The 25,332-nt window shown below is 36.2% G+C and overlaps 1 protein-coding gene across 1 annotated transcript; it reads right to left on the bottom strand.

The window, feature by feature from the left end:
- Positions 1-45: 45 nt before the first annotated feature.
- Positions 46-22,334, bottom strand: LOC109086556 (ceramide synthase-like). Its single transcript, XM_042756832.1, has 5 exons — positions 21,821-22,334; positions 11,079-11,164; positions 7,724-7,943; positions 5,871-5,966; positions 46-4,748 (listed from the first exon to the last, which is right to left on the bottom strand). Exons 1-5 carry the CDS (start codon positions 21,941-21,943, stop codon positions 4,428-4,430), a joined length of 846 nt encoding a protein of 281 aa, XP_042612766.1. The 5' UTR covers positions 21,944-22,334; the 3' UTR covers positions 46-4,427.
- Between the last annotated feature and the right edge of the window lie 2,998 nt (positions 22,335-25,332).

Below are 25,332 nucleotides of genomic sequence, written 5' to 3'. Positions count from 1 at the left end.
ACCTTAGTAGTGTTCCAGTGAAATATGAACACGCACACACACTGCTCAGTTTAAAAGAATTCACCAAATCAGATTTATTTTCTTCCAAAGTAGTGTTTGGATTTACAAGTTTCCAGAAATTAAGCTCAATCAAGTGTTTATATTAGTTTCACTCTGTAGCCCCTTTCAAAAAAGGAGACTTCTTGAAATGTCATTCTACAAACAAACAAACATAAATATATGAAATCTGATACAATATATGTGTGAAAATCAAAATGTTATCAAAAATAAGAGGCAGGGAGTGCTAAAGGTTGTGCATTAGGAAATCTGAATGAATTCATGCTTCGAGGTCAAGCTGACATGGCAAGGAAATGCATTTTCCTCACCAGGAAACAGATAATGCAAACATGCTTTCTGGCTACTTCCCAGTTCCCTGGAAAGCTTCCTTTCCCACTGGCCTCTAAACAAGAGTTAATAATGCTGAGTTTGGAGATGCAACCAAGGAATGTGTTGGAGGATAGGTATACATTTTGTTATAGCTTTTTTTTGGACCATGCAAAAATCTAAACACGGTAGATGTGTAACACGGATTTAAACTGACCTAAGATTAAGCCCACATTGTCCAGTCGTGTCTGTTTCATGAGGAAAGGATGCCATACAGAAAACTGGGTAACATTACAGACCTTTAAGACTGTTTCCTTTAAATTAGTTTCAAGATTGCAAATATAAAGACAACACGGCAACCATACAGAAAACAATTTTAAGACTTAAACAGAAGCATGTTTAAAGGACAACGTTAGCTGTAACAATTTATTCAAATTATACATTGAAATCAAACCTACTAGCATAAAGAATTAAAGTGTGCATTACACTGATACAAAGGTTTTTCTTAGCTCTGTGTAATGTATTTGAACAAAAAAAAAGTGAGTGAAGATGGCCACAACCTAAAACACCACCTGCCCAGGGCGGCTGTGCACTGAGCTTGTATCAATATCACTCACAACTTTAATACAAGGCACTGTATTTACGATATTCCAGACAACACATGATTTGGGGGTAAAACAAAACTTTTATAGATATAATCATATTTATTATAGCTTGATTTTCTATCCTCTTACTTTTCTGCATATACCTTCATCCATTCCTGTTTCAACCATTTACAGTTAACTATAAAGCTCCAAACAAAGCACCCAGCAAACCAGCCTAGTCTAGTTTTGATATGTATTCAAAATCAGAGCAGCTGAAAACAATCCTGAACATCTACACCTCTCATTTCTCCACTTCAGTCCTTCTCACAAAACATGTCCAAATCATTTAATATTTAAGAAAATCCATTTTATGAGCACTAAGCTTTTTTTTTTTTTTTTTTTTTTTTTTTTTTTTTTAGTTTTTAAGACTATTTTTATGACAATTAAACATTAATTTCTCATTACCACTGAAAAAAAAAACTCTTTAGAAAGAAAATTGGCTTAATGCGATTCATTTTTTATTTATTTTGTTACAGATTTTGGGGTGCAATAAGATCTGGACATGTTTTAATCAGATTCACCCAGTTTGTAATTGTCAGTTAAATAACATAAACTAAGCAAAATATTGTGAGAATTCAGTGAGAAATGTTCCAGTCTTGTTGCTGCTAGAGACTGACTGACGCCTGAGCCATAAGCACAGCCAGTCCTGTATAGATCTGAGCCTCTGTGGATGGCAAGTGAGTGAAAGGCAATGAAAGTTTCACTACATGTTACTTTAAAAAGTGCCTAAGATTCTTTGGTCTACCAAACCCAAAACTGTTATAGGCATTTTCAATTAGAAATGTTGTGTCTTTTTGTAAATCACAGTCTCATCTTTCATCTCTTAATAATATTTGATAAATGATAACATCTTTATCAAACCCTGAGCTGAGAGAGGAGGCCTTGAAGACATTAAGACTTGTATTATTTTTTTTCAAAAAAAAAAAAGATTATCAGCATCGTACACAGCACTGCAAGTTCAAGCATGGCATAAATAAGCCTAAATGTAATGATTTATGGTAATGTTCAATGCATTTGAAACTTCTGAATATAAACCTGTTCATATATCATGGACTTACACTACACGGCCAAAAGATTGTGAACATAGTTAATGCTAGGCCCCTTAATTTAAGTGACATTTAACATAATTGTGTGCTTCCAACTTGTGCAACAGCTTGGGAAGAATGAAAGATGTTAAAGCAGCAAAGTAATGACAAACCCCGTATTAATACCCATATATATTATATTTGAAATGCTTTTGGCTTTCAGTCATATAGTGTATTTGTTATATTATTGATATGTCTTATGAAGACCAGCCTAACCTATAAATGAGAGAAAAGAATGTTGGTTATAGTAGCAGACCTCAGTAAACAATGAAGAAAAGCATCAACATAATATACAAAAAAATATCAGAAACGTAAAATGCATTATGATTAATATGGCCAACTCATCTGCCAAATTTATCCCACTTCAACAAATCTAAGGAAATCATACTGTTGCCATAGACAATAAACAGCAGCTTGAAAGACTGCATAGTTAGCTTTGAAAAGTACTAAAGCTTTTGAAAGGGAGAGCAAAACACACATTCTTTCTCTTTCAGTCCAGCAAAGACCCCGTTCAACCTCCTAGAGAGTGAGCTGGGAGCTTATACACACTGTTATATAAGTCTTCTCTCTGTCTGTCTCTCACACACACACACTTGCTAAAGGCAACCTTTAGGTCCAGTTTGTCTCAGAAACACTAAATAAGAGTGCATGGGTACACACTACGCAACATTTTAATCTGACAGTTCTGCACTTCTGAAAGTGCTTAATGGAATCTGGAAGTAGCTGTTAACCAAAAGCCAAACTGCATTTATACGGCATCCAGCATTCACTAAATGTATTATGAAAGATGCTGCAGGTTGTGTTAAAAGCCCTGAAACAAAGGCTTCTGAGTTCCTTGCTAAGCCTACATTTACACAAGCTCTTATAAGCCACAGATTATCCCTAAAAATGACCCTAGGCAACAGCAAATCACCCTTTTATATGGCAATATTTATCAATGTAGAATTAAATAGAATTTATTTACAACTCAAACTGTAGGCTCAGTTAACAGAAAGATAAAAATTCATGCCCGCGTCAAGAGCATTTCACACTTCAAACTCACAATCACCATTACCGGGGTTCCCAAATCTTTTTTGACCTTTGAATTTCAGTGACTTTTCTGGATAAAATGTTTTAGAAATTATTAAGTAGACATAGTAATCATAAAAAGTGACATCTAGCCAAAAAATATATTTAGGCGAAGAGCTACAGAAATTGTACTGACTAGAGACATTATGAATTTTAAAGACTTCTTATGACTTTTTCCACACATCTCAATCTCAAATGTATAATTCCCTGACTTGTTCCTTCTTCTCAAGACTGTAGGAACCCAGTATTACATACTTTAGATATACAAAGATCAGTTTTCGGAGTAGGCTGTCATGCAACTTTTCTATCTTTACCCATGTGTTCACATGGGCTATCCACCTACCCATAATCCGTTGCTCTGAAGCCCCGTGTTATTGCTTTGACTACTGCCTGGAAATGCCCTCGGGCATCATGTGGCCTAAAAGAGATGCCAAGCATTATGTGCTCGCTCTTTGTACCTTGCAAAGACCTCATCCCCCTATAGACTTAAGTCTTGTCTATACCATATAAACATAAGGACCGACTCTCTACTGCCCTCATGTGGATGGGAGGACTTTGGATGCTCAAAAGGTCCACAAAGCGAAGCAGAATTCATTAGCAGCCTTCAGAGCGAAAAGGGCGGTGTGTGGTAGAGAAGTGTAAACAGTCACAGCAGGGCAGTGTGTGTGCAAACACACAGAACTCTAATGAGCTGTAAACAAGAACAGCAGCACTGCAGCCATGGAAATGCTTACCATGTGATCGGAGCTTTGTGCTGAGTGGGATGTGATCTGAAATGCTGCTTGGATGTGATCTAAAATACTGGGGTTTAATCCAATGAATTTATCATGATGACTGTGCCACACACATAATAAATTCCCTAGTTCAAACCGGTGTATTTTTGTACTTCAAGTATACAGGGACAGCATTTCACATGGGACAAAACCAAAACTAACAAAAGTAACAGATAATTCCAATGACATTCAAAGACACCAGTCCAAACTGTAACAGATGCTCCGATCAGAGAAAGAAAAGAGGGTTACTGCCCTCGATAACTGACCTAAAAGATGCTCCTTAGAAGTCACTGTAGTAAATCCAGTGTGGTGGCATTGTTACAGCCCCGTGTGTAAATGTAAGTGTGCGCATGGAATGAAGTAAAGTGAAGAGGAGTAATAAGGATGTTTCTAACATGAAGTCTTGGTTGTACTTTAACAGTAGTAGATGCAGTGCCGTAGCCTTCAGCTGTGATGTCGGTTGATTGTTTGTTCTAGATAAAGAGGGACCTTCACTAATCAGCCTTGGAGATATCTGTGACCGGCTCGGGCGAGGACAGCGGAGAGGCCTGGTTTTGTGCATCCCGCTGCCGCTTGTAGAGTCGGTAGCCTTTACGGCAGAGGAGGACGAACCAGTAGACCTGCGGTGCCAGGATGCAGAGGCTGCCCAGTTTGGTGGAGAGCGGCAGATGGAAGAGAACGCTGTAGAGCGGGATGCCGTAGTGGGAGCCGTAGGCCCAGTACATGTAGGGGAACAGTGCAATGCGGCACATGAAGAAACTCAGCAACACCATGCCACCATTAGCCTTGTGCAGCCAGCAGTCCTGCATCCCCAGCTACAGGAAGAGACAGTCAACACAGAAGAATGAGAGGAAGAGAAAGGTAAAACATTAAAGAGACAGCTCACCCAAAAATTTGTATTCTGTCATCATTAACCCGTTTAATCCACAGGTTTATGGTTATTCTTTCAAATCCAAATTAGGATTTTTTTATTCTTTGACACAAATTAAGATGTTTTTATCTGTCCCTCCATTGAAAGTCCAGGTAACTAAATGGATGAAGATCCAGAAAGGTTGAATAGAGCAGTTTAGACCAAGTCTTGAAGACATACAATCGCTTTATATTATGAACAGTTTAAGCATATGCATGTTTGAGCATCTATGGTTTCCATATGTGATGCACTCTATGTATGTGTGTGCATTTATCAATTTTTAAATTTGAATAAAAGACCAATTTAAATCTGTTCATCATATATAAGACTTGGATTAAACTACTCAATTCATGTGGATTTGTTTTACAATGCCTTTATGACCTTTTTGATCTTTATGTCAAAGTATCAGCAACTACAGATGCTGGGGCAGCTTTAAAAATGCAATACCCACGACTACCAAAAGGGGGCTTGTGGAGGCATATAATAGAAACATGTCTGAAAGCACACTCAGTACAAAAATAGTTATTTGGAAAAGTACAGAGAACGGAAAATAAGTGAGCACAGAGAATGCTACATATTTTTATGTCCCCATCACATACTGCCATACAGAAGTTTGGGGTATTTTTTTAAGTGAGTAACAGTAAATAAATTACAATATTAAAAAGGATTTCTTTTTTAAAAAATTGAGAGGATTGGCATTTGGCAAAAATGTCAAATTAATCATTATCATTATTATTATTATTACTTTGTCCAATCAAAATGTTCCAAGATTGTCATCCAAGATGGGACCATTTTTAGTGGGAAAACAGTAGAAAAAAATAAGCAAGTATTTTACACTTTAAAGCAGGGACACTGAGGGAATGCTTGGATTGTCTAGTACTCTGACAGCCCTCCATCTCTGTATTTAACTAACACAGTTATCATGACTAAAGGAAACATGAAAAGTGTTGACTGGCAGCTCCTCTCCCAAGCTGGCAGGAACAGCACTATGAAGAACTGCTGAATAAAACACACAATCATGTGTTACCTGAATGAGGATTTTACCCAGTGAAACAAAAGGAGTGCTGAGCTCTGTGAGGAAGAGGCAGCCAATGAAGTAATCGCCCTGGTCCTTCCTGAAGAGCTGATGTACACAGAGACCAAAAGACACAGTCAGCACAAACATACACACACACATTCTTCCAGTGTGAACAATAAGGCTGTAAATATGCAATCCGTCAGTCTATGGAATTAATAGATTATGGAATTTAATAACGAATAATTACTACAGTAAAACCCAATGTACACTACCGTTCAAACTGAGGTCGATGAGATGTTTTAATGTTTTTGAAAGAAGTCCTTCCTGCTCTTTAAAGCTGTATTTATACGATTAAAAATAGAGTAAAATTGTAAAATATTATATAATATATTATTACAATTCAAAATAACTGTTTTCCAATTTAACATATTTTAAAATTAGATTTATTTTTGTGATGGCAAAGCTGTAATTTTCAGCAGTTGTTACTCCAGTCTTTAGTTTCACATGCTGATTTGATGCTCAAGAAATGCTTTATTATCATTATTATTATAAATAACATTATACAATTTGAAAACTGTGTGTGCTTAGTATTATTGTGGACAATTTTTTGAAGATTAATAAAAAAATTAAAAAAAATTCACTGACCCCAAACTTTTGAACGGTAGTATACTGCCTTTTTTCCAAAATAAAATTCATATTTTTCCAGTAAAATTCCCCCCAAATACAGATACCCAATCTACTTCCTAAAAAATCCAAATAAACCAATAAAAATATCTAATTATTATTATATTTTAGATTCCATCATAAATCATTACAATTAATAATAAACAATGGTAATCTATGAATCATTGTCAAAGAAAATATTTACAGCTCTAGTGACAAATCTAGTACTTTACATCACAACTCACACCTCGTCAGTGTCCTAATCAAACAGTTCAATTAAAGCTACAATAAAGTTGTAGATTACAAGACAAACAAGTGAAACAGACCTTCATGAGCAAAAAAAAAAAGAAATAAAAAATACACTAGACAAGATGTACAGAATGGTGTTTCTAAAGACCCACATGATGTGTAGGAACTACTCTATGACTAGTTTTGTGAATGGTCCACATATATGTGATATGATACACAGCAGTGGATATGGTGGATCAAAGGTGTGTAATGTGTGTATAAATGTAACACGATAAGAACGACCAGTCAGAACAGCCATCTGAACCCTCCCAGCTAACCTGCAGCGTAATCTAAACCACACTGTGGCTATGGTTTCTATAATATTTATCAATACTTTAATTGTCTATATATCCTCTTCTCCCATGCAAAATTCCCTACTAAATTTTACTGTAGGGTAATGTATTAAATAATGTACATTTCATAAATTTGTGAAATGTTATATATCTTGTATAACCCACTGGACAGCCAGATGTTTTGCTGTGGTGGTCTTGGGCTTCGTCTCTCTTCCATGCATGTCAAAATCTCTTTGTCTGCATTTGTGACTATGTTTCGTGGGTCATTTTAAGGAACAGGAGCACAAAGCAGCATGTGTGAGGTTGAAACTGAATAGCAGCTGTGTGTGAATAATGGAAGCGTGGGTAAAGTGATCTCATATCACCACTGACAGCCCAGAGACACCAAACAAAAGACCAGGTTTCCACCGGTGTGTGTGTGTGTCTGTCCCTCTACATGTTCAGTGTTACCGTTGCTATTAAGGTAGTTAACGGACAAAAAAGAACTGCATCCCCCTTTTTACATTCCCTCCCATTTGGTCCTGGCTATAGGTGGAGGTGGTTATTTAAGAAGGCCCATTATTCTCTTCCCATCATATCACTCATCCTATACATCGGTCCTCTCTCTTTCTCTCTCACCAGAGTCACAGGCAGTAGGATGGTGAGGAGTGCAATGTGATGGAGCACCAGCAGGAACTCTTTCCTCACAAATGAGTTGACGGTTCGTAGAGAGTGGCTTTTATAGTCCTTGTGACCTTTGACCCGGAAGCGATAGTAATGGTTGAGGTACATGGCGAAGATGTCATATGACATGTAGGGAACGCCATACCAAATGACAAAATAGGTGGCCAGCCAGTGTCTGGAACAGAAGATGAACAGAACAGGTGAACAAATCATGTGTGGAGTGATTTTTAGACAGTTTACAAAAATGCTCATTCCTATCTTGTAAAAAATACCTTTTTCTAAACATTTTTTATCTTATTTTTTATCATTATTTTATTGTTTGAAAGAAAGAAAAAAAAAAAAAAAATTCCACAAAAATATTAAGCAGCACAACTGTTTTCAACACTTACGATAATGAGAAATGTTTCAGTTCGTAAACATGTTCTGATTTGTTGTACCTGTAAGAGTGTTTCTATATGGTTTATAATGGTCCTTAGATATGAATCTAAAAGTCTAGTAGCTTAGCAAAGCAAACCAGTGAGAAACAAGACATCTAAAGCACTCATGTGGGGCTGGACATTACATTAAAAGTCCTTTATTAAAATATAACTGCAATGTAAAATAATTCTAATAGATTTTACAGCTAAAAGAGTCTTTAGCCGGGTATGGATTGCATTAGACAAACAAACAACTTTAACAGATGTGTATTTTATAGGGTTTAGCTAAAATGTGTCATGTTCGTTTATCACGTCATTATGCACTAGTAGCAATTTTTAATGTCTAGGCTACAGAAGTAGTCCATATTAAATTTTGTATCATACATTTACTATATGGTATGATGAATTATATTCATCTCTTTGAATAAATGGATAAAATAATACTTTGTGCATTAGGACATAAAAGACGAGACAGAAACAGCGCATTTGTCTCCAGAAAATGTATCTTTGGGGAGATCCTCCATTGTAAAAGTTTAGACATTAAATATGCATCATTCTTTTTGGGGTCTTTTGTCATTATTTGTTATTAACTTTATGTAAGAACAAAAGAAGTCCACGGTATACACTCATTTTTGTTAGCCAAGTAAACATATGTGTGCGTGTGTATGTATTACATAACCTACAGCAAAATCACACTGATCCACAGACTTTGCATGTATGATTAGTGCTGACCTGGAACATCTCAATACTCTTCATACACACCACACACAATATATACATCGATTATATGGTAAATATATGATTCACATGATTTTTTTTTTCTCAAGAACTGTAATTTATCTTTCAGATGCACAAACTAAAATAAAAAATAAAAAAGAGGTACACGAAGGCCTGGGAAATATGCAATTACTATCAGGCATTCCACATTACATGTAATGTAATGAACAGTATGCATACAGGATTCAGAAAACTTGGAATATAATGCACAATTTGTTAATTATATTTTTATGGTGATTTTTTTATTCTTTCTGGAGTTTGGCAGAATAAATCAACATTCCTTTTTGCCTATTTTTTAAAGAAATTAATCCTTTCATTAAACTGTGCAACTATTTTCAGCATTGCTAATAATAATACAAGTTTCTTGAACACCAAATCAGCATATTAGAATGATTTCTGAAGACTGGAGTAATGGCTGCTGAAAATTCAGCTCAAAAAGGAATACATTATATCTTAAAATATATTAAAATAGAAAACAATTATTTTTAACTGAAATAATATTTCACTATATTCCCTTTTTACTGTATTTTTGATCAGCTTTGGTGAGCATAAGACACTTCTATTACAAAAAAAATTAAAAATCTTACTGACCCTAAGCTTTTAAACAATGTGTAAATCAAGTTTGTTGTTATTGCTGTTTTTGTTGGAAAACAAAAAGAGTTATTTATCAAAATGTCTAAGCTGCCCTTTTCTATATAATTAAAGTGAACATTAACCATAGAAAAAACCTGCATAGCAGGTATTTAAGCTAACATCCCCTGATCCCCATTCACTTCCATTGTGTGGAAAACAGCAGCTAGGACAGCCTGTGAAATACCGGGGTGACAGAATTGTAATTTTTGAGTGAACTATGCCTTTAACACTCACAGTGTCATTGGATGCTCCTTGTCACTAAGGATCATGGCTGTGCATGTGCTCAAGCCAAGTATTAAGCCTTTGGGGGATTAGTAGAGATGTTGTGAGGTTTCTCTAGGCCTGACTGGCAAGTGCCTTCTGTGGATTACCCTGTTATGCCACAAACATTTCACCCGCCCCACATAAACAGGTGGCAGAGGCTGAAATTGCAGGTGTCAGTCTAGTGCCAGGGAAGAGCATAAAGGATAGTAACAGCTGTTGCCCTGAAACTCTGTGTACCTAATCTCCTCCTCCGTGTGTCCTTGGGGTGGGGGCGGAGCCAAAGGGGTCAGCAGATGTGGCGTAGGAACGGAGTACCCCGAGGCTGTTGTGACTGGCCATGGACATGAAGAAAGGTGTGGGCAGGTAGGGTCTAATGGACCTCCTTCTTAAAGTGGAATTGCACCACTTTTGAAGATCGAATTGTTGTTGTAGTGTAGTGACGCTTTACAGCAATTGGTTTCAAGCTGATTTCCTATTTTGTAATGTAATGATTTATTTGCATAATTTATGTGAATAGAATGTACTCTTAAGTTTGAAACATCTATTTGATAAAAAATACAGCAAAAAACTAATATTGTGAGATATTACAATTTAAAAGAAGTGTTTTCTATTTGAACATACATTTTAAAATGTCATTTATTCCTGTTTATTTTCAGCATCATTTCTCCAGTCTTCAGTGTCACACGATCCTTCAGAAATCATTCTAATATGCTGATTTGCTGCTCAAGAAACATTTCGTATTATTATCAATGTTAAAAACACGTGTGCTGCATAATATTTTTGTGGAAACCGTGACACATTTTTCCAGGATTCTTTGATGAATAGAAAATTCAAGAGAACAGCATTTATATGAAATATACTACTTTGCGACTTTTACTGTCATCAATTTAATGCCTCTTTGTTAAATAAAACTACTAACCCTAAACTTCTGAACAATAGTGTAGAATTTAATCGTAATTGGTTGCTGAAAGAAAATAATGATTGACAGGCACTTTATTTCTATTATAGATACAATAATATACACCATAGGTGTGCGGGTGTTTTCTAGCATGACTGGAACACTATATTGACCAATCATTATCAGGCTTGGATGGATCTGGATCCATTTTATCATTACCTTTATACCTAGGCTACTTGGAATGACGCAGGACAATATGATCCTTTGCTGCAGAAAAGTTCTCATGCACTGTGAAAGGTGTGGCAAGGGATGGCCAACTTACCGGTCCATAATCACATTGCCTTTGCACGAGGACACCACGATGATGCCAGCTGTGGTGGCCATAACAGCGTGAATGGATGACACCAGTTCAAGAGAAAGAGAAGACAAACACACGCAGGTTACTTTAATTATATTGATGTGTGGACAGAATATTCTTACACAAGTCTTCATTTCAAAAGTCTATGTGGATTGTTGTTGGTCTGAGCTCCTCTGTTCATCAGGGAAGGGTGACAATCGTGACCTGACATCCATGCCTGAGTTACGCGACAGTGCTCTGTGTAGCTACCGTGTTAATGAGGTTAAATGTTAGAGTCAGCCAGGCCTGAAAGACATCCACCACAGATAATGTCAAACTATTTGTGTGTGGGAAAGATAAACTGTTTCTGCTGTACCTTGACATGTTTTCTTTGTTAGTATTTTTCACACACTGATCCACAGCAGATGACACAAAACAAAAATGACCCAGGATCTACAGAGGGGTTACGATTACAGGACACTATCACGACAGGACACTCATTTACCATTACTCATTCACACAGTGATGACAGTCTATGTGAGCAGATAAAGCACATTCAGATAGACAGTAACCCAGGCAAATATTTGAGCTTGCACACGCAACCGGCCATCCATGTGATGTAAAAGAAAATGCGATTCATCAGACCAAGCCACCTTCTTCCATTGCTTTGTGGTCCAGTTCTGATGCTCACGTGCCCACTGTTGGTGCTTCCGGCGGTGGACAGGGGTCAGCACGGGCACCCTGACTGGTCTGGGCCTCACAACAGTGAACTGCGGTCAGATGAGATGTTGTCAGGCTATTTGTCGGTAAAAATAAATGTTCTTGTCCTGTCAGCCGTTATACTGTGCTCGTAGCATGTGCTCTTCAACTGCATGAGCAAATGCGGTGGTGCACGTTGTAGTCTGTATCATTTAATGTTAAAGCGTGAAAGAAACTACAAGCATGCAATGTCATAGTTATGTCACCAGTTAAGTCATAAAGTTACCAAAAAGGTGATTAAATCTGCACATGCATCTAAGTATTTGTTATATATGAGTCAGATTTAAGAAATTGTCTATGAAATGGTTTTCTAAACTGTCCTGGAGCAGCCCAGCACTGTCTCCCTCATCTAACACACCTGATTCAACTCGTCAGCTCATTAGCAGAGACTTGAAGTGATCTGAAGTGGGTCAGAAAAGGAAAAGAGTTATGAGAAACTATGATGTGTGTCAGATTCACGTCTTAACCTAATAACCCAGCTGCTGTTATGTCTGTTTGTCCAAGAACAAAAAGGATTCATCTATATTTAAAGAGCAGGTCAGATGGGTTTTTTGAAAATCTCTCTTTTGCAGTTTATAACGTAGCTATCCTTAAATGAAAACAATCTGCAAAGTTGTTAATCAAAAAAGTGCATGATAAATAAAGATATTGTCTCTCAAAAGACAGAGTCGGTTCTGAATCGCTGTAACGAGTCGTTATATTTTCGACTCTTTTGTCTGTTACCGGTGTGAACCGGTTCTGAATCGCCGTAACGAGTCGTCGCCTGCCCGCGAAATACGAACAGAGTCTGACCTTCCCACAAACACTTTTGCTATTAGTGCGTTTACATCATGTTGAGAAGACGCGGTGTTCAAGGATACCACAGAAATACAGTTTGAGCCTTTTGTTGTGTGCTTGTCATTTTATCAAGAACTGCTTCTCTAATCTTGGCTTTTATCTTCGTTGGCTTCTAATCTTATTAATTTGGACTAACAAGCTCTCTGAACAACGACCTGTAAGTAGTACGATTGATACGTTAGGTGTACATTTTCAATTGAGTGCTCAAAATATATATTTTTTTGTGCCAATATGTGATGTATACCTAGTGCAGCTTTAGGTTTCCAGGTAAAGCACGATATTACTGTCTTACTGAAGTAGTTCTAAAAATTCGCAGTGAACCTAAGAATATGTTGATTATTGTAGACTGACCTTGTCTCTAATTACTTTGTTTAATAATAAAGAATGTAGTGTAGCAGACAGACTTTATAATAATTGTGAAACTGCTGTTTATTGTGCTGCACTGGCAGTTACAGGGTTAATGCGGGAGCGATGAGTGATTTCGGCTGGTGCATGGGGTTGATGTTGGAGTGCGTTCTGATTAAAAGTTAAGACCAAGCGTCTTTTGTCTGTCGTTCTTCAAACATTACAGTAGACATATTTTGGTTTACAAACTGTATTGTTTAATCAGTTAGTCACATTAGCACTCGGCTAACATATCCACCTAGTGTTCACAGTTTAGCAGCTAAACTTTAGCTGTGGGCACGATTCGCTTGCATAAGTGTTTTTGTATTTTATGTCATTATAAGAACGGATTGACTATATTATTGTTTTATGTAAAGGTGCTTTGTCAATGGTAGCGCTCGCTAACTGGCTCAAGGACTCATCTCTGTGCCAATCACAGCAGGTTTGGCCAGCTGACCAATCAGAGCAGAGTAGGCTTGAGGAAGGGAGGGGCTTGCTCCGAACTTGCTTGAAACGAATCATTTCCTAATCATTTGGCAAATGACTCTAATATTAAATGTATATTCTGAGAAAATTACAATGTTTTCTGACCTTAGATGCATTTAAACCTGATGTAGGGGACTCCAATACAATATTGGGACACTTTAAAATACCATCTGACCTGCTCTTTAATTTTGAATTTAGTGTTTGATCACTTCATAAATTTCTGTATATTTAACTTGCTGCAGGGCACAGGTAGCTAAATATGACATTTATTATAATTTATGTAAAGTAGTGTTAATTTTTCCTGCTATTTTTATTTTAGTCTTAGTTTTAGTCCTGTGTTAAAATGTCCTTGTTAGTTTTTATCATATTTAGTCAACCTTATCCTATTTAGTTTTAGTCAAGTTTTAGTCGACTAAAAGTCTCAACATCTTATAGTCTAGTTTTAGTCCAAGAAATGTATTCAATGAAATGTATGAGCATTTCAGTCAGGTTTTAGTCAATGAAATATTAGTCCCATTTTCGTCATTCTGTATAATGTTTAAACTGATAAAAAAAAAAAAAATAATCGAAATGATTGTTGTCATTTGAGAAACTTACTTTTGCATTTCAGACATTGCACTTTCACCAGTAAGCACAAATCAATAGAATGTGGACTCATACACATGGTTTATTTTTCCTCATCTAGTGTACTGATTTATTATAGGCTTTTTATTATATAAATGAATTCCAAAGACATATGAAATCTCTCTGTCTACATTATGAAAACAGCTTAAACAAACGAGACATATTATAACAGTGAAATTCCTAGCAATTCCACTAATTCCAATTTGCAATAGCCTATTTCTCTATTAAAACAACAGCGGTTGAGTAAGTGCATTTATTCAGCGATCACAATCGCAAATAATACAGTCAAGATCTCATGACAGAACAAAGACTGGCTGAATGATGCTTTCAATTAGATCGCTAAACTCCAGCTTGTTTGTCAGTGTTTTCATATCGTCGGCGCTGGCATTGCCAGATTGTTTAAAATAAGCAAAACAGAAGATGTATCCATGTAACAGCAAAGCTCTGATTGGTCGATTTGAACTCTTGGTATCTGGCAACCGCACCTATGAAAGCTCTCGTAGTAGAGGCATGTAGAGCAGTCTGCAATAACATTTTGTCTCCTTTTTTGCCAAAAGTAAAAAGAGGTTTCTGGTAAAGTTTAAAAATTTTTTTAAAAACATTTTAATCTCGTCTTATTTTGTCAATGAAATTGCATATTGATATAGTCATAGTAATCGTATATTGACCTTATTATTGTCTCATCTTAGTCATGGGAAAAAAGCTCGTCAACAAACATTTTCCGTCATCGTCTTCGTTAACGGAATTAACACTAATGTAAAGATTGTTTAAAGTTCACTTAAATTAAAGTTATTTTTTAAAGTCTAATAAATGTTATAATTGCTAGCTCTCAATTATACTGTAATGTTAAATGGCTAGAGTCAATAGTTAAATATTAGGGAAAGAAAAAACAATTTCCTAGAGACATCAATGGTACCAGTGACACTCACCTTCAGTCATAAAAAAAGATGTCACTAAACAAATATTAAAAATATACTGTCCTTATGTTGTTTCTACATTAATTTGAAGAATAAATGTGAAATTATTGCAACATAAAAGTATATTTACAAACTTTAATGTCAGGTGGGATTAATCGCGATTCATCACGATTGTGCGCTGTAGCCTGTATCATTTCATATTAAACCACGAAAGAAACTATGAGCATGGAATGTCATAGTTATGTCATCAGTTAAGTCATGAAGTTACTAAAAAGCTGCTTTAAATCTGCACATTTCCTAGAAGACATCAGTGGTATCAGTGATACTCACCTTCAGGCATAAAAAAAGATGTCATTAAACAAATATTAGGTGGGATTAATGATTGATTTCAGAAAAATATGCGATTATTATTATTTTTTTTATCGATTGACAGCATTAATGTACACACAAACACACACACACACACACACATATATATATATATATATATATATATATATATATATATATATAATATGTGTATATATATATGTGTGTGTGTGTGTGTGTGTGTGTGTGTGTGTTTGTTTTTTCATTGTACTGCATTCATTATGAAGCCCAATATATTAGTCACATTATGCTGAGAAAGCAGAATGAAATGAAGTGTAAGTTTAGTGTAGAGCTCTGTCTAAGCCTCTGACTGTCTGGTGAACTGCACGGCTGAGCATTGTACATGGGATGACGCTTGCTCGTCATGACAACAGCGGTCACATGACCGGGGCCTGACAGCTTACGCCTGAGTTGGCCAGTAGATAACACTCCCCTCCACATACACACACAGTGAGAGCTCTGCTCCCCACATCCCTCCATCCTTGGAGCCGTGCTGCCTGAATACTGTCACAAGACCCATTTCACACAATCCACTCTTTGTGTCCCCTTCTTTCTCTCTCCATTTTTTTACAACAAGCTCAGAAAGAAAGCAAAAAGGGAGAAGAAGAAAATGCTTCTTTTGTGTAGCTTTGGGGGTGGCTCTTATGACATACTTTCTTATGTGTCCAAATATCATACACCAATAAAAAGTAGTAAACGAGTGCTCAATCCTGCTCCTTGTGATCAAGGTCTAACTTAGCACAACTTAGAAACAACACAAGCACTTTTGAAGCAAAATGATTAACTCTGTGGTTTTCTGCATAAAGCCCATGAGCATGTATTTTCTAGCGGCTCCAGTCTACTTGAATGACTAAAATCTTTAAAACTGTTTGCCCAGCCTACATTTCAAAAGCATACAGCATGTCAAACACCAACAAAATCTCACAACCATATTCTAAATGATTCTGTTTTTAACACACCAGGCTAAATATGTGTATTTTGGTCATACTAAAGCACATGCTCCATTAATGCAGCGTTTTAGTGCACTTAAAAAAAATAGTGGTGAAACAATTTTCATTTAGAAAGTGTTAGTAAATTTCACAAACTGAATTAAACTGAATTAGAACACTGAATCACACATTAAATTTTTAGGTAGAAATACTAAAATAGTGTTTTCTTTTAAATATATACTCCAGTAAGCTTTATTAACTTTACTTAACTATTTTAATAGTTTTTGTTTAGTTAGTATGTTGCTTTAAGCTTTAGTTTTACTTTATTTAGTCTTGGTTATTTTTAGTATTAAACTAAATAAAAATGAGAAATGTTGCTTTTGCAACTATAGCTGAAATAATATTTGTTTATATCATATTTTATTTCAGTTAATGTTTATTTCAAGTTATATTCAATAAGTGTTTTTTAATGGTTTTCAGTTAACAACAATAACCCTGTGTTAAAGGCAAAAAGGTCAGGCAATGCCATTCACAATCATTGAAAGCAGGACTTCCTTTCATATATCCACCACGTGAGCTGTGTGTAAAACCATAAAATGCTGCCTTATCAGTCAGTATCCAGAGGAAGGAAGAAGGAGATCTATAATACTTAAATAGATCTCCTATATATAGCTATCCATTAGCATTAAAATTCATTTCAAAGGCACTTGTTTCACTACAGGACCCCCAATGGGTATCCCATTTGAAATCTGCCATATATGCTTACCGACAGCAGTTCAGGTTTTTTGATCGAATCATCTGTCATGTGACTAATCACTTTGAAGCCACAGTAAAATGTCACCAATTAGCTTGTGGCATTACAAAAATTCTACCTCTTTGTTACTAACAGGAAAAAACTAAACCCCACTGTGGGGATATATATATGGAATATAAAGGCCATGCCAACAAGTCAAACCTGGTTTATCTTCATACAAAAACAATGTCTGTTAAGACACTGACTGATTAGGCAGCAATGCAGTGGCCTTTGAGCATTGCAATTCCTTTCACTTAATGGTCTGTATTTGGTTTCAAGCCTGCTACAACATGTTTGTCTGCACTCAAAAAAATGCTGGGTTGTTTCTACCCAACTTTGGGTCAAAGATGGACTAAACCAACTGTTGGGTTACATTTTTTTAATGACATTTTTAACCCAAATTTGGGTTGGTCCATATTTGACCAAAAGCTGGGTTGAAACAACCAGCATTTTTTAGATTGTGACATTTTAAAGTGAACCCCAAAACCAGCTGTGGTTCAGATGTGTTTGATTAGAATTGGAACAAAAATATCCAAAAGCCGGGGGTTGCCACCTTGAAGTGAAGTTTCTTCACATACACTCTTAAAAATAAAGGTGCTTCAAAAGGTTCTTCAAGCAATGCCATAAAAGAACCATTTTTGAACCATCCAGTCAAAGGTTCTTTAAAGAACCATCTCTTTCTTACCTTTTTATAATCTGAAGAACCTTCTTTAACCAAAAAGAACCTTTTGTTGAACAGAAAGTTTCTTTAGATGTTAAAGGTTCTTTATGGAACAATTCAGACAAAAAGGTTCTTCTATGGCATTGCGATATTTTTAAGAGTGTAGGCTGCATTTATGTGATCAAAAATTAAATAAAACAGTAATATTGTGAAATATTATTACAATTTAAAATAACTGTTTTCTATTTTAATATATTTTAAAATGTCGTTTATTCCTTTGATGGCAAAGGTGAATTTTCAGCAGTCATTATTTTAGTGTCTTTAGTGTCACATGATCCTTCAGAAATCATTCTAATATGCTGATTTGCAGCTCTACAAATATTATCAATGTTGAAAAATATTTTGCGGATTCATATTTTTGTGGAAACAAGTAATACATTTTTTCTGAATTCTAGTAGAATAAAAGTTTTATATCATTTAAAAAAAACACTTCTTATTAAAAAAGTCTTCTTATTTGTTTTTCAGAGGTACATTAAATGTTATCATGTGGCAGTGTTGTAATTGTTGTATGTAATATAAGCTACCATCAAGATATTGGTTACATTATGAGATAATGGACATTTTAGGCCTGCTTTTACAAGGTTCTTTTAAAAGTTACATGCTCATAAACTGTGCTCTTTTTTCTTTCTTACTCTTACCCAATGCGGTCACAGAAAATCTGTTTCTGACACTTAAAAGGGTCATGAACTGACTTTTTTTTATTATTTTGTACTGTTCCTTGAGTTCCACTTATATTGTTATGAAGATTTTATATCAAAAACATCATAATTTAGAAGTAACTGGCTATTTTCTGTCCTGTTTTGACCCCCCTCATCAGAACGCTCTGTTTGAATAGGTGTGGCAGATTGTAGACTTGGAAGTAAATGCCTACTGCAATGATTGGTTGTGTATGTTTGACAGCCTACAGCTTCAGAGATGGATGCTGCTGTGATTTAGGTTAAAAACGCATAAATACTCAGTACATATCAAACGATCTGTAACAACAGACAAAGCAATAGTGAGTAACCACATAATAAACAGTTATAGTAAACAGTTACTCACACCGTTGCGGTGCGACATTTCCGTCGGATCCAACATAGTCGGCACAGCATTATCTTTTAGTAATTTTTAATCTTTCTGAAAATCCTGCGTTGAATTGTGCCTTGTTTGTAAATGAATCCGCGGTAAAATGAAGAAAACAAAGGACCAAGTTCTTCCTGACACGGTCTGGATCTTCATTAAAAATAATGTTCATCCACTCTTTCATAATGTTATGCTCAGAAGGAAGGTCTGTTTTTCCTAAACTTGGCACTGTACAGCATCTTGTTGTCTTCTGAGTATCTTTATTGTTTGGTTTCTACGTAAACCTTTATTTGCTCCTCTTGTTATTTTCACTACATGCATGAATCGATGGGCGGGGCTAAACAGGCAGTTATCAAGAAGTAGGTGTTGATGATCTTCTGAGGAGGCGGGGTTTAGCCACACTATTACATCATAAAGTGGCACATTCCACAACCTGTTGTTTTGGCAGACTGGCTTCAATTTAAGCTGTTTTTAGACTAACAAGAAAATTTGGAGTTCTGAAACTTACAGGATGTTTTTATAGAACAATGACCTTTTATATGGCTAAAGATCAAGGGAATTTTAATTTCTCAGTTCATGACCCCTTTAAAACGATAGAAATGTAAACCAACAAGCTGGCTTCATTACAGTCTGGATTCCCAGAGAGAGTGATAAATAACCATTAGTGATTCAGTGATTCAGACTGGTTGTCTCATTCTAACATGTACAAACACACAGAATAGTGACTGAATCAACACTTCTGTGTTAAAGTCCAGATTCTTCATTATCACTTCTCTACTCTAACAGCCTTCATCCTCTTCACTGCAGTCCAGAGGCCTTCAGCACATCCTCTAACTGCCATCAACAACAGTCTGGGCCTCAAGATCAAAGATCAACCACCCATCCATCAATCCACGTCCATGTATCTATCTTATATTAACCGAGCAGTACACCTTGTTGCTCACCAACTTTTCAGCATCCACTGGATCATGTTGGTCAATCAATAACTCTTATTGAGAACAACATCTCAAGAAACATGACACTCCAGGCCAACACTCAGTTTTATGCAATCTTTTCTGACACACGAGGGCAGAGAACAAACTCCCGTCGGTGATGCAGCTGTTCTTTTTGTCATGGATTGGGAATTGATTGATCCAAGCTTTGATTGATTGATCACTGATCCAATTTGTCTGCAAAAATATACTTAATCTAAAAATAGCCTCTTTCTGGAACCTTTGTGCGGAGTCCATATGTTGGTTTTCTTGGAAGGGAAGGAACGTGAAGAACCAATTCTGAATCAGGAGGCCAGGACTCTGCTGTAACTTAATCTCATGCTGATACAGCACCTTTTTTGATGTTTGACTTTCAATGATTGACACGGTTGCATTGGTTTGGGAGAATCTAGCACAACAGGAACTCAGTGGAAAGGTTGAAGCAAAATTGAAACAAAATATTACAATATCAAATGACCTCCAACCCAATCAGAAAACACAAACACTGATAGAATTTGATCTCATAAAACCAAAAACACTGCAAAATGAAGGTTGGCACATAAAAATCAAAAGCATTAGCTGGGATTAAGGCCATTGCTAAATAAACATCGCCAACAATTGCCCTTACCAAAGCAGAAACACACTGAAAACTGAGGGATTAGGTTCGACAACATTTTTCAGTGTCAACAATCATTCAGACAATACAACTGAACAAGAAGTTATACGGTAAATTAAATTACCCTAGCATGGATTTAACCATGGATGTAAAATGTGTTCCATATTGGTTACAAATCACACCAATAACGGCTTCACAGAGAGATAAAATACATGTAATAAATTCTGCACCAAAATTATGAAGCCCAAATTTCTCAAACTTGAATGCACGTATTGTTTTATTGTATAACATCTGATAGATACATTCTTGGCTGCGTAAGCTAGAAAGAGCACAAAACTCCTGTCAATGACAATTCATGCTGAACTCACTCAGAACTGATCTGAAGCTGCTTATCTGCAAAAACATGCATTTATGGATTACGACAGATAAAGGTTCCCCTCAAGGTTAAAATAATGGCTTGTAGTTTCAAAAATGCAGATGCTGACTGAGTTGGAGAACATCTCCCACTATTGGTTAAGGGTTGACTCTGTGCACTGGGTTTATTGCCCAAATTTGTTTGGATTTCAGGTCAATAAACACCTATTTCACCCAGGCATGCTAGCACATTAATCTGTGAAAATATAGAAGAGGTCTGTATAAAGTTGTTCAACTCATGGTCATTCTCCATGGACTGAATTAATGAGGGAGTGATTAAGGTCATGAGATCAGCTGAATATGTCATAGGAAAACATGAACAGAACAGATTATAAACATAACTGAGCCACAAGCCTCAACATTTCACTAAATCAATCTGTCTAGGCTACTAAGTGTTACAAGGCCAAAGTACACGCAGACCCATGGGGTCCTAGAAGGTCCTGGAGAGATAGGTCTCAAAAAAATGTGCATGGCCTGATAAAAATTGTACAAGGTAACGATAATAATAATGTTTGTAAATATCGTTTAAAAAGTTACTGTGCTGTGAAAATATAGCTTTTTCTATATTGGGGCCCCTGACTGTTTGGGGTCCCTGAGACAGCGATGCCCCAAGATGCAAACACTGCAGTGGGATTTTAATAACAGCTGGTATGATTGTCTCTATCATGCTGTTAAAATTTACCACAAAAACAAAACAGTTTGTCTCGTGTGAATAATATGGAACGTGTACACTATATGTTCATCTTTCAAACGGGCAGAATGAGACTCGTTTTGCTAGTAAACAAGCACACGATACCACAAGAGCTGTCCGGCCTTGCAGAACTGCTCAACTGTCACCAAACTCACCTCTCGCTGACCAGCACGACGTCTGCATCTGTCCACTGCTTGAAAATGGACGGGAGCACTTTTCTGAAAGTGAAGAAGAGACCGGGGAAGACCACAACGCCGCAAAGCAGTACTTGCAACATCTTGTTCCGCTATAAAACCTGATCTGTTGTTTGGTCGAAAATAGCAACGCTGAATCGCTGTGATCAGGAAAGCATTAGAGCAACGGTTCTCCTGCCTCAGCAGCGCTCACTGTACTGTACACACACCGAATAACGGTGGAGGTGTCCGGTGATTGATTGCTCTTCACTCTTGCCTCACAAGCCCAAACCAGCGAGTCTTCTGTTACATGTTAGGGTTCGTGAACTGAGGAGCTCCTTTAGCACGCGTTCTCAGCTTGTCAGAAATGCGAAGCTGCGTGCACAGCGTCCGCGGAAACGATTAAAACAGTTGTTGAGACCGGGAGCATATCCGCTGCTCGGCAAGCGTTGCTCAGTCCTGAGCGGGTTTAGAGTTGGAGGACAGTAATGTCCGAATCGTGAACGAATCGTTCTTTTGAGTCGGATCTTTTTAGTGAGTCATTTGAACCGGTTCACACAACTGATTCGTTCACAAACCGGACTGAGCGGGTTTGTTTTTATTCAACGTGATAGACAAAAATACATTTATCAAAGCTTTCATATGTACAAATAAATTAATGGATTAATAAATCCGGGCACGGCGTGTACAAATGTCCAAAGATGGTTCTTTCATCTTCCGATAAATTAAAGCCATTTATCTTCCCAGCAAAACTGCAGGCCTGTTACTGTTTACGTACACGTCATACGCTTCAATAATTTTAAATAGTTAGCCTACAAACAAAATATTTTAAATAGAGTTAGCCTTCATACACTGACATTTATACATAAAGAATTTACCAAGAATCAACATATGTTGCATCAATAAAAAAATGTAAAAAAAAAAAAAAAAAACAGAAAGAAAAGGAAAATAAAGTCTGTTTTATCTGAGTGGTTCAACGAGTAATTTTGCAGAATAATATAAATGCTACTAATTAAACGATTGAGACAGATTTTGTTTTTATGAATAGCTTTTTTTATTTTTACTTTAGCCGAGAAAAGCGAAATAATAGGCTTGTAATTAAAATTTACAAGGTTAAGGACAAACATCCTAAATATGCCTACAAATGGCCTTACTGGAACGTTTTAAGAGTTTTTAAGAGCATTTAAAATGCCATGCTGACATGTTTTGGACCACGTGATGACGTAAAGCCTGAATGAATCTTTTTGAAACGAACTGTTCGGAAAAAAAGAAAACAGTTCGCGGAAACGAGTCGAGAGCGCGCTGCTGCACTGAGCGACTCCTCTCGCCGCACAACAGCGCCCTCTAGGCGCTTCGCCAGTAATAACCCCAAGTCGATTCTGTTTCTAAATAATTAACTCTTAAAATGACAGAGAGAGTCTTTGCTCATGAGTCTTTTAGCTTGTTTTTATATAATGTCTTGAATATAAAATGTCTTGTCGAAAGCTTGGATTAATGAGCTTTTTAAATCTTGTGGATATGTATGTTAATGCTGTCTATGTTTTTGTGTACACAGGAAAGACACAAAAAGCAGGCATATTGGATTTGGGATTATGAACTTTAGGAACTGTGGTAGCTACAAGTGATCACACCGTGCTGAGTGCAAATACAGGAGAGCCTTTGTTTCCAAACAGTGTACACAATCCTAATCCATCTGTCCCACCAACCCCCACTCCTTAGCTGCCCATTCATGCTGATCTAGGAGAGACGGGAGTGTGACTTCAACCCTTCAGTCCCCAGAACATAGTTTCCCGCAGGAACCAATTACAAATGCTCCTTGTTGTACCTTTCCACACCACTGCTCCACAGTTTTCCCAATCCACGATCCAGGAACTAAGATGAACCAGTCTTTGGAAACCACAATGTCATATAATAACTTAATCATGTGAACACAACAAAATTTCTTCAGGCTTGAAGCCGCTTTAAGTAAAAAATTGTAAACCCAAAACAGAACTACGCTGGAACATCTCCAGAGCTCAAGTTACATCTGCTTTAATGATTTTTGTTTTAATGTTCATAAAGTTTTGTATAAATCCCTGACATGGGATTATGTGACACAATTTCAACCTGCATTTTTGGCATATTTTCAAATCTATGTATGTATGTATTTATTTTCTTGACACAATAGAAGTTATTTTGCCAATTAAAATATGAGAATAAAATATAACTCCACACTAACTGTAAAGAAATAGCTTGGGATTTTTAGATCATTTTAAGCAAACAAAGTATTTTAAATATGCTATTATTTTAATACCAACATCAGAAGAACAAGTTAGTCTCAATTCATTCATTTTTTAAAGGAAATACTTCATTTGTCAATATTTAAAAATAAATATTACACCTTTTTATCTAATAGTGTCAACTACTGAGTCAACTGAGAGATTTTGTGAGAACATTAAAGGAGGAATCTGCACCACGAATCTCAATATGCTCAACAGATTAATCCAAAATAATTATTTGTTACATAAACCTTTATTTTTGCATTGGCTTTCCCCAATACTCAGTTTTTGTTTATATTATCTTTTGTCATTTATGGGCTCATATTATGATAAATTTAATGTAGAGAGTTCACTTTCAGTATTCTGTCTGCAGAAACTGAGCGTAGTGTTTTTCTCAGCAACTGATTTCAACATTACAGAAAATACCATGACATAAACGGTGACATATTCAGACCTGTGATAATGACCTATTATATCCACACAGGTAATCTGTGAGCAATAAATCCATGGAGACGGAGGCTTTTTTTGTTTGTTTGTTTTTTATCACATCACCCTCATAAAGTGGTGCATCAGTGTAATCTCAGCATACAGATCAGGTGGGTTGTTATAGTGATCCTGTTTGTAATATTTAGTATATCCGACATGAAGAATGGTATAAAACAAACAGATGAGCGGAGAGTGGCTCGTCAAAGTGCCAAGATGTCCAGCCATTCTGAACAGGTCAGGAATGTAATTTAGTCTCAAACAATATACGTTTATATTTGCAATTTACATGAATACATACATTTTGTTTTGTAAATTTAGTTCCATGTTCAGTAACGAGAAATTTTAGTAACCTTTTCATTTATTTTTCCTATTTTTTGATTGGTAATAATATTATTAATGCACTGTGTTTTATTTTCATGTTTTATTAAAGTTTTTAAAGATGTCTCTTCCACTGTTTTGTTTTTTATTTTCATGTTTTATGTGATGATGTTTTTTTAAAACTGCATTTTGAATAACAATGTATATGTGTGTGTGTTACATAGTATATACGTGTTTATATTTTTTCAGATTATCCCAATCTCTCTCTGAGTTGATGTTTGTTGATCGATAGCTGAATAATGTATAGAAACACCCTTTTTCTTCCTGATCCTGCTGCATTCAGGTATGGTTTGTCTTTCTTTTTTTTTTCTTACAGATTATGTAAACTTTGTGAATCTTGTTATATATTTAAGTTTTTAAAGATGTCTCTT

This window comes from Cyprinus carpio, chromosome A5 (assembly GCF_018340385.1).
Source record: "Cyprinus carpio isolate SPL01 chromosome A5, ASM1834038v1, whole genome shotgun sequence".
Lineage (NCBI taxonomy): Eukaryota > Metazoa > Chordata > Actinopteri > Cypriniformes > Cyprinidae > Cyprinus > Cyprinus carpio.
This window is presented reverse-complemented; position numbering and strand designations above follow the sequence as displayed.